This window comes from Caretta caretta, chromosome 4 (assembly GCF_965140235.1).
Source record: "Caretta caretta isolate rCarCar2 chromosome 4, rCarCar1.hap1, whole genome shotgun sequence".
Lineage (NCBI taxonomy): Eukaryota > Metazoa > Chordata > Testudines > Cheloniidae > Caretta > Caretta caretta.
In genome coordinates this window covers 24334902-24345430 of record NC_134209.1, presented here as the reverse complement: position 1 = coordinate 24345430, position 10529 = coordinate 24334902, and the positions used below count along the sequence as shown (strand labels likewise).

The following is a 10529-nucleotide window of genomic DNA, read 5'->3' as shown; positions in this document are numbered from 1 at the left end:
GTGCTCGCAAGGCACCTGTGATAAGCTAAGGGCATCGAATTCCCTTTGTTACTCCAGTTCTAAGGAGCCGCTGAGCGGGCAGCCACCGCCCTCAGCGCAGCTTGTGAAGCATGCCAGCCCCACCCCATACAGGAACAGATGCAACGGAGGATGTAGCTTCAGCAAACCCATTGTTTTTTTTCTTTCTTTTTTAAACATGAGAAACAGAGGCCTTCACCCCACCTTTGTTGTTTCTTTCTCAAGTTGTCAAATTGTCACTCAGACAATTAGTAATTTAGAAAAAAATGCAAATAAACAAATAAGTGGTGCTGTGTATGGGTGCACCACAAAGCAACAAAGCTGGGCGTGGGTGCCGGGGAAACAGATGGAGCCTCTGAGGGCTGCTGCTCATCTCGGATAATGGTGATAAATACTAATAGTATTTAGTGATAATACCACCTAGCTCTTATATAACACTTCTCAGCGGTAGCTCTCCAAGCATGGGGCGGTGGAGAAGCAGACATGGCTCAAACCCCACCATCCTCCCCAAGAGCTGCCTTGTGGCCCCACATGAACAACCCTCCAGGCAATGGCTCCACAAATGGTAAATCATGCAAGGGGCCCTTCTGTGCTGACCCCCGCACAGAAGGAACGAGGGGGCTGAGGCGAGAAGAAAGCCTGGAGGCACGGTCCCAGGAGGTGAGCAGCAGAGGGAGCCAGGAGGGTGTGGGGAGGCAGCCTCCATTTGGATGGCTCCGGCATCCAACAGATTCCTCTGAAAGCCGCAGGCATGTGGGGATCTGTGTGTTGAGGGGGCTGAATCTCCTGTTACCCTTGCCCCTGAGGAAACAATTTCCCTGAGGGAAATCCTTACTATCCCTGTGGTGGGGATAGTTTGGGCCTTTGGGGAGATGCACAGAGCCGTATGTCAGTTGTATTTATGTGAGGACTGAATTTAGTGCCCCACACAGTGAGGAATATTGCATTTTTCTCCCTGGCAGCAATTGTGTGTGGTTACTCCAGGCACCTTTGCACTGAGGCTTCTTGCTGCAAGAGTGTTATGAGGGACTCTTTATTTCAACAAAAAAACTTCAAATCCAGACTCCAGCGAGAAACTGCTGAATTGGAATTCATTTGCAAATTGGATACTATTAATTTAGGCTTAAATAGAGACTGGGAGTGGCTAAGTCATTATGCAAGGTAGCCTATTTCCCCTTGTTTTTTCCTACCCCCCCTCCCCCGGATGTTCTGGTTTAACTTGGATTTAAACTTTGAGAGTGGTCAGTTTGGATGAGCTATTGGCAGCAGGAGAGTGAGTTTGTGTGTGTATGGGGGTGGGGGTGGGGTGAGAAGGCCTGGATTTGTGCTGGGGGTGGCCCACCTTGATTATCATGCGCATTGTGGGGAGAGTGGTCACTTTGGATGAGCTATTGCCAGCGGGATAGTGAGTTTGTGTGTGTGGTTTTTGGGAGGGGGGTGGGAGGGTGAGAGAACCTGGATTTGTGCAGGAAATGGCCCAACTTGATTGTCATGCACATTGTGTGGAGAGTTGTCACTTTGGATGGGCTATCACCAGCAGGAGAGTGAATTTGTGTGGGGGGGTGGAGGGCGAGAAAACCTGGATTTGTGCTGGAAATGGCCCAACTTGATGATCACTTTAGATAAGCTATTACCAGCAGGACCGTGAGGTGGGAGGGGGTATTGTTTTATGGTCTCTGTGTGTGTATAATGTCTACTGCAGTTTCCACGGTATGCATCCGATGAAGTGAGCTGTAGCTCACGAAAGCTCATGCTCAAATAAATTGGTTAGTCTCTAAGGTGCCACAAGTACTCCTTTTCTTTTTCTTTCTTCTCTTCGCCTCTGTGTTCTCCATATCCCCACCCAGTTCATGTTTGCTCTGAGAGTGACACCTATTGGTCACAGTGAGCAGCAACATGCAGAGGAAGGCTGAGGGCACTGGTGTCAGACATACATATTCCAGGGAGGAAATCCTACGGAAAGCTTAGTCCACTCACTGCTGGTGGGGCGGTCCACCTGGCATCCCCAGGCACAGAGCCGCCCCCAGCGGCAGAAGTAGTCTGGGGTGTGGGTGGAAAAGGGCTTTGGTTTAGTCCCTCTTCCCCCTGGATGGAGGTGATGGGTTCTCCCTTCCTTCCCTCATGTGTGGTGCAGAGGATCCAAGGTTCGGAGCAAATTCTTTTTCATGTGGAGAGGAGGGCTCCCCATCTGCCCTGCTACAAAGCCCTTGGAGGGGATGGGGAGCTGCCAGGGGTCCTTTTCTTTCTCTCACCCCGTGGAAAAGTAGGGAGGGGAGGAGTTCTTCCTTCCCCTCCACGCAGAAGAGAGGTTTGTGGAAGAATCTTTTAGGGAGGAGGGAGCCAGTCTGGCATCACAGACACTGTTGGGATTCTTCTCTGGCCCCACACTTTGCTCCCTCAGCCTGGCATAAGAATGGTGGCACATTACATCAGCACAGAGCAGAGGGGTTGCTGCTGACCCCGTTCTGGTCCTGAACATCATTCCAACCCCTCGTTGTCACTGGGGCGCTGAGGAAAATACTCAGTTCAATTTGACTCTGCAATTATATCTCCTTGTCTGAAGGAACAGCCTTTAAGGGCAGGGACAGCAGAGACTAGACTGGCTGTTCATAAGAAAGATGTGCTTTAACAGTGAAAGCAGTGACACCAGCAAATCATGCCTGGGGCACCACAGGGCCGGGGGAAGGAACAGCATGATTTGCAGAGACACTCATGGCAGAGCTCCAGGAATAGTGAAGGGAGGGAACAGAGGGTTAGGGAGAATAGAAAATGCTAGTGGCAAGGCCTTTCCAAGTTGTTTAGGCCTTGTCCACATAACACAAAATTCACCAGCATAGCTATTCTGGAATAACTATTCCAATATAGGTTTCAGAGTAGCAGCCGTGTTAGTCTGTATTCGCAAAAAGAACAGGAGGACTTGTGGCACCTTAGAGACTAACCCATTTATTTGAGCATGAGCTTTCGTGAGCTACAGCTCACTTCATCAGAAAGCTCATGCTCAAATAAATTTCTTAGTCTCTAAGGTGCCACGAGTACTACTCCTTTTCTTATTCCAATATAATGTAGCTATTCCAGAATAACTCTTCTGTTCTGGGATAGAAGTGATTTCATTCTGGAACAAGTACTCTGATCTACATGTGGTCACTTGCCTCATGTAGCCAAGGCCATGGATTTGAATGTAAAACACCACAAGAACCCGGACAGAATTTATAGTAGCCCAGGAGTGGCCATGAACAGGGCCGCACACATCCAACCCCCACCAACAGAAATCAGAGCACTCTCAGCCTCATTTACACACAGACTTGACACCAGTTTAATTAACGTCGGTTTGAAAAGCAACTGAGTTCAACTGGGGCAAACCCCTGTGTTGAAACTTTTATATTGGTTTAAAACAGTTTTTAGTCCGGCGAGCTTGTACCTGTACATTCACTATGCGAGTTAACCCCATATAAATCAGACTGAAACCCATTTGAGTCTCCACACAGGAGATTGAGAGGGTTTAACTAAATCAGTCAAAAAACCACACCTTTAGTTAAGCCAGTACTTTGGTGTGTAGATCAGGTTCTAGAGATTGACCTCAATGGGCTTTGGATCAGGCCGTAAACAGGCAGGAGATGGGTCACTAAGGCTCTGATCCTGCAACAAGCTCCACTCACAGAGACCCCTTGTGCCCATGCAAAGCCCCTTTGGTTTCAGTGGGGCTTCTGCATGTGTGAAGAGGCCTGCCCACATGGAGCTCAGAGCCACAGTCCATCTTCTGAGATCACAAAGTAGTTTCCTTCAGTATTTTTTCTAGTGCTTTGTCCAGTTTTAAATGTCTGATGGGATATGGCTGTCAGCACTTCCCATGGGAGTGGGAGCATTTCCCAGCTCAAAGGCAGTATAGACATGATTCCCACTCTGTTATGGGGACACTTGGACATTCAGATAACTAAGGTTTGGGATTTGAGGGTGATTTTTCAGGGTGATTAATAGAAGTCAGGGGTCAGAGGGAGTTTGGGACACTGGAGTTTGATGTAGATCCCACAGGCAGGACATTTCCCTCTGCTATTCAGCCATAAATTCCTTTGCTCAATTTCACCCACACCCTAAACAAGTCCAGTGTTGACAGCCCTTCTATATAGGTGGATACCCATCTCAGCCATTAGTCATTGCTTACCAAACAGATAATGGTATTTTACCCTTCTATAGCAGCTTCCATTTGAAGGACTCACAAAGCACTTTGCAAAACATTAACAAACTCTTACACCACCACTGTAAAGTAGGTTTAGTTATCCCCAGGGAGAAATAGAGGCACAGAGGAGTTAAGGCCCAGATCCTCAAAGGTATTTAGCCGCACATAACTACCACAATCAGCATTAAGTGCCTAAATACCTTTGGGTATGTCTACACTCCAGCTGGGACCATGTCTCCCATCATGGGTAGACTAGACTGACTGATAGGCAGTACCAGCGTGGATGTAGCTAGCCACCTGAGTTTGGTCCCGGAGTGTCAGGCTGGCCCATGCCACAACCTCCACATTGCTACGTTGAGTGCACTAGTCCCTGCTGGTAATAGCTCACCTTAAGTGATCACTCTCGTTACAGTGTGTATGGCAACACCCATTATTTCATGTTCTCTATGTATATAAATCTCCCCACTGTATTTTCCACTGAATACATCCGATGAAGTGAGCTGTAGCTCACGAAAGCTTATGCTCAAATAAATTTGTTAGTCTCTAAGGTGCCACAAGTCCTCCTTTTCTTAGTTTCTGTCTGTGTACCAGTCTGGGAAGCTGGCTCCCAGCTGCAGCATGTATATACTGTGTGTGGATCTGGGCCTAAGTGACTTGGAAAGTCTACGGCAGAGCCAGGAACAAAACCCAGCTCTCCTGACTCCTCTTTGCAGAATCCTAATGGGGCCCCAGGGGAATAACGTGTGGTAGCAGCTCGCTGACAAACAATCCTTCCCTTGCTGGCTGCATTTCCTTCTACCGCGTCTTTTCCTCAGCTCACACCAAAGCGTGGCTCCTGCCCACCCCCGGATTCTAGTGCATGCAGATCAAAACTGGCTAGGCCACGCTGTGTGAAAAAGCTGAGGTCTGAATACCCAGTTTGTTTACTGGTGCCCCACACGAACGGCCTCAATTTTTAGACACGCTTTTTAATACCATCCTTGCCTACAGCAACACTTTTATTTAATTGCCAATAGCAATAATACTTTGCGCTGCTATAGCCCCTTCCACCGAAGAATCCCAAAATGCTTTGCAAGCATCAGGCCTCGTTACACACGTTCTGTGAGGGGGATGAGAATTATTTCTTCCATTTTACAGACGGGCAAATGGAGACACAGCAGCAAAGCCAGGATTAGAATCATATCCTTTAGGCTCCCACACCTCTGCCTTAGCCAGTATGTTTTCAAAAGCCCAACACTGGAGCTGGCGGGGCTTCGATTTGTGGGATAGATGCCACAATACACTGGCAGAGCAGCTGCTGGAGGGATGGTTGTGCGTGGACAGGCTGGTTTTCAGTTAGCTAGCATAAGCACAGTGAATTGTTCCCGAAGCAAACAATTCTATAACTACCAGCCCTGAGATTCATGCATGTTCGCTGCTTCTTCAAAGCAAACTGGGGATATTGATCCAAAACCACGCTGCTGCCAGCCAGTGCAAATGTTACTGCTCGGCTGAAAAAAGCTCAGTCTTCCAAACCAAATACTGTATTGAAGCTGGTCTGCTGGTCTCTCTTTGTATGCCTGAAGTTTGGAAGAAGATGAACTGACTCTTTCCCAGCCCCAGCCCCACCCACTCACCCACCTGTTTAATCATGTGAGCCCTTTGCTGCCCAGGTCAGCTGTTTAAAGGCCCTGTAGAGGTAGTGCTGAGTCACACAGCTGAATCTTGGAACTGGAAAGCAAGCAGTTGTCCTAACTGTGGTGTGGCTTCAGTCAGCAGCATGGAATGTGTGAGTCTTGTCTCTCTGTAGCTGGGACTGGTTAGGGCTTTACTTGCAAGACAGGGGGATAGGAAGCTAGGTGTGGAATCCTGGAAGAAGGTTAACTGCTGGTGAGTGTGTTTGGGAGAGCTTTCAGAGTAGCAGCCGTGTAAGTCTGTATCTGCAAAAAGAAAAGGAGGACTTATGCTCAAATAAATTTGTTAGTCTCTAAGGTGCCACAAGTCCTCCTTTTCTTTTTGGGAGAACTGTGAATCATGTGCTGGGTGACCAGACAGCTGGTCTAGTACACGCCCCCCCCCCCCCTCATCTGACTTCTCTCTTAAGGCTCTCCCAGGGTGAGCTGCAGGGCTCTTTTTCTGTTGTACCTTGGAATAGAAGAATTTCTTTAACAGAGGGGGAAATAGCTAAAGGGTTAGTAGCTGTGGGTATTGGGTTGGGCCATATGTCAGTGATGGAAGAAAAATGCATGATTGGACTATAACACTGGGGGGGAAGGAACACTAGAGATGGATGAATTTTTATTTTTGCAAGATATTTCCAAGTAGCCTTTGTTTTGAAGGGTTCACGGTGGGCCACTTATTATTTTAGGTTAACAGTTTTCAGCACTTGTAGTGTCAGTAACTCTACTAATGTTTCCAATGTCTTAGACAGTCTGGAAAGAATATCGAAGTATACTTTTTTTTTTTCTTGAGAACTCTTATAAAACATTTCATGCCTGTATAGAGCCTTTTTTGGGTTCTTTTAACTTAAAATAAACCCCCTTTAACTCAGCCCTATAGGGCACTACAGGATAGGGGCATGTCACTGACCCAACCTTGGCCTTTCAGCCCTCTCTAACTCCGAAATGCAGCTCTTAAATATTGCTTACCTTCCTCAGTCTTGGTGGCTACCTCCTCCCTGGCTCTGCCATCCGACCAAGTTTCAGCCTGTGCTCCAGAAACAGAATAAAAGAGGGATGTGTAGGGAGCCAGGATAAGTAGGGCTTAGATGCTATGATGATAAGCAGTTTAGCAATCTGCAGATCATAGCTGAGCTGACCTCAGCATTATGGTGAGAATGGGAGAGCTGGACAAAACCGAATAGGCTATGCAGGTGGCTGGATAGCCTCTTGGCTGATCCAACTAAAATGAGGACAGTTCCCAGAACAGGTTGCAGGATCAGAGCCCACTAACCGGAGAGATCTGGCCTCTCCATTGGTCACTGACTCCCTGTAACACAGGGGTTGGGAAGGTCTGCCTGGGGGTGGGGTGTGAAGCGAGAAATGTTGCAGCTGTTCCCAGGCTCTGAACTGTCTCTCCCCCACCTCCTGGAGAAGGAGATAAAACAAAAAACTGTGTCCAAATGAAGGAAAGTGACCCTCTCTCCAAAACTGGAGGAGGTGATACTGGTGCATATGCTACTGTTTCCATTGGTCTAATGCAATATAACCCTGGCTGTGACAGGTTTCGGTCTTAAGCTCATTATTGCGGTCTCTTTGGAGCTAAATTCCAATAGCTCCTCAGGTGAGGGTGCTTGTGTTTCTGATCCAGCGAGTGGAATGGGGCCTCTGGCCAGACACAGGCTGGATATGGAGGTTGTTTATCAAGGTCAGCTCCCTTCAGGGTTAGTGGCTGCCCCTTGCAAGACAAGGGTGGCACCTGGTGGAGACGGGGTAGCAAGGGGCTGAAGGTGGATGTTTTCATGTACTTCATTTGCTCCCCTGCAGCAGAGGCTGGGATGTATGCAAGCAAGCTGGCTGATGGGCAAGCGCTTTCAGCTAGCAAGCCAAGCCCCACTCAGGGCTCCCAGTGCACAGGAGCACTGGCCGGCTAAGACAGTGTGCACAGCAAGCTGGTGGGTTGTAGATATTGCACAGTAACAGCCATGGCTTTAAATGTGGGAGGGTAGATTAAAAGAGGGTTAAGTCTCAAATTCCTGCAGGCCGGGGAAGTTACCTCTCTGCACGCTAAAGGGTCAGGTGCCTAAGAAATGAACGGTGGCTTCTTTTAGAAAGGTAGCTAGGGAAAAATGCTAGTCAAACTCCCAGGGAAGAATTGAGCCCTCTTAACTCCAGTGCAGGTAAAGCCCAAGCAGTGGCAGGCGCAGCAGTGCAGGCTTCCCTGTGTGTGTTACATCCCCAAATCCCATGGGCTGCAGCTAATGAGACCAACGTGCGCCTCTAGTCCATTCAGTGCTTGACCTCTGGACAGACTGCTGGCCATCAGGCCAGTTAGTGCCTGTGGCTGGGAACACTTGGAGTCCTGCCCCATGGGAACTGGACGGAGACCAACAAACCTCATTCCGTAGGCCACGGAACTGTGGTTGCATGTTAATGATTCTGGTCGCTGACTGATCAGGGGGATGGTTTGGAACTTGTCTTGTCTCTAGCTCATGCTCAGCACTTATTTCTTGTGTCCCCGGTGCTATTGCCTCTCCCTTCAAACCGAGGAAGTAGGTCTGTTGATCCCCAAGGGGGAGGCTAATACGTTTGTGGCTTGACTCCCTTAGAGACTGGTTGCTACTCACTTGAACGTCCAGGCTGGAGAGTGCATCAAAGTGAAGGGGAAGATCTTGCCGGAAGCCAAGGGGTGAGTTGGGAAGGGTTAGATGTTGCATCATCATTTAGGTAACCAGTGGGGATTCTTCCCTTAGCACACGACAGGGGTAGGTGCCAGAGGTGAATCTGTCTCCGGACAGCTTCCGCTCTCTCTGTTGTTAGATCCGTCTCTGCATTACAGAGATGATCGGTCTGGACTCCGGTGGGAGGGGCTGCGTAGTGTGGTTGTGTGTCTGATTGTCTCCTCCATGCCAGGTTTGCTGTGAATGTGGGGAAGGACCGCAGCAACCTGGTGCTGCACTTCAACCCACGCTTCGACAGCCACGGGGATGTGAACGTCATTGTGTGCAACTCCATGGAGGATGGGATGTGGGGGACAGAGGAGAGGGAGACTGACTTTCCCTTCCAGCAGGGTGACAAGACTGAGGTGAGGACCCGGGAGTGGGGAACAAAGCTATGCTAAGAGGGCACTTGATTTATGGAGCTGGGGTCCTTCTGGACCTGGGGAGTTCCTATCCCTACATTCCTGCAGCACCTTTCACACCATACAGCAAAGCACTTCACATTAATGAAATAGGCCTCTCTTCACTCAGGTGAAGGCACCAGTGAGGCCCCTTGAGATTTTTGGGGTGCCCTCTCAGCCAGATCTGGGGAAATCAGGCTTTCTCCCCCTCAAGACAGATGCTAGTTGAGGGAAGAGTAGCTAATGCTGTCTGGGCGAAGCTCCTGGTTAACCCATCTCTAAGAGGTCATGGGGATTGGCTGCCTGTGTTGGTTCTAATGTGCCTACTCCTTGCAGATCTGTATCTCCTTTGACACAGCAGAGCTGACGGTGAAACTGGCTGGTGACAAGGAGATCGTGTTCCCCAATCGGCTGGGCCTGCAGAACATTGAGTACCTGTCTGTGGAAGGTGACTTTGCCATCAAAGCCATTAAGTTTAGCTAACTGCTTAGTCCTATTCCTTCCACCTCCCTGCTCAGTGAAATAAATCTAAACTTGGCCTTCAAGCTTGCCGTGTCTGCTCGCTCTTTGCCATTTCATCTGCTCGAGCCAGCTTGCCTCTCCTGCACTAAATAGGAATGGCTAATTTGTACCAGGAGCCAACATGTACCTAATTGCCAGCCCTGGGACACCTATTTCCCTCCCCTTAAAGAAAACTGATGGTAATCTGGTTTCAGAGTAACAGCCGTGTTAGTCTGTATTCGCAAAAAGAAAAGGAGGACTTGTGGCACCTTAGAGACTAACCAATTGATTTGAGCATGAGCTTTCGTGAGCTACAGCTCACTTCATCGGATGTATACTGTGGAAACTGCAGAAGACATTATATACATAGAGACCATGAAACAATACCTCCTCCCACCCCACTCTCCTGCTGGTAATACTTTATCTAAAGTGATCATCAAGTTGGGCCATTTCCATCACAAATCCAGGTTTTCTCACCCTCCGCCCCCCCCCCCCCCCAAACTCACTCTCCTGCTGGTAATAGCCCATCCAAAGTGACCACTCTCTTTTTAAAATGTGTATGATAATCAAGGTGGGCTATTTCCAGCACAAATCCAGGTTTTCTCACCCCCCCCCCACCCCCCTGCTGCTGCCGCCTAGTGTAAATGCCACCTCTTAGCTGAAAGAGGCTATTAACTTCACTCATCTCCCCCCTCCACACCCCCCATGAACTTCTTGCTGTTAAAGGATACCGCCCCCACCTCCTGCAGTGATCATCTGCTAAGTTATATAAATGCAGTTGTGGAGCTAGGGCTGAATCCTGGAGGTGGCTGGCTGTCCTAGCTTGCTGGATTTCAGGCAGTGTACAAGTCCTATCTCTTTTGATAGCTGGGGTTGTTAGACTAGGATGCACTACAGATAGGTATGATCTGCAGTTCTTGACAGAGTGGCTCAGGCTTTGAAGGACTGCCTGTCTCCTCACAACTGTACCAGTGGTGTTCCTCACTGGGAGGGAGGGCTACATAGGAGTCTCTTATGTATCTCCTGGGGAGGGGAGAAAGTCAGGGGGTGTTAACTGGGCAGGTGTCAATGGGGACTT

The 10529-nt window shown here is 48.9% G+C and overlaps 1 protein-coding gene across 2 annotated transcripts; it reads left to right on the top strand.

The window, feature by feature from the left end:
* The first annotated feature begins 531 nt into the window (after positions 1-531).
* On the top strand, positions 532-9495 carry LOC125635497 (16 kDa beta-galactoside-binding lectin-like). Of its 2 annotated transcripts, none has more exons than XM_048847241.2 (4): positions 532-678; positions 8439-8518; positions 8743-8914; positions 9287-9495. In XM_048847241.2, the coding sequence occupies exons 1-4, from the start codon at positions 550-552 to the stop codon at positions 9431-9433; spliced, it is 528 nt and encodes a 175-aa protein (XP_048703198.2). In that variant the 5' UTR covers positions 532-549; the 3' UTR covers positions 9434-9495. The 2 variants fall into 2 exon arrangements, with proteins under 2 accessions (XP_048703198.2, XP_048703199.1); XM_048847242.2 differs by lacking the exon at positions 532-678 and adding an exon at positions 5870-5960.
* Positions 9496-10529: the final 1034 nt, after the last annotated feature.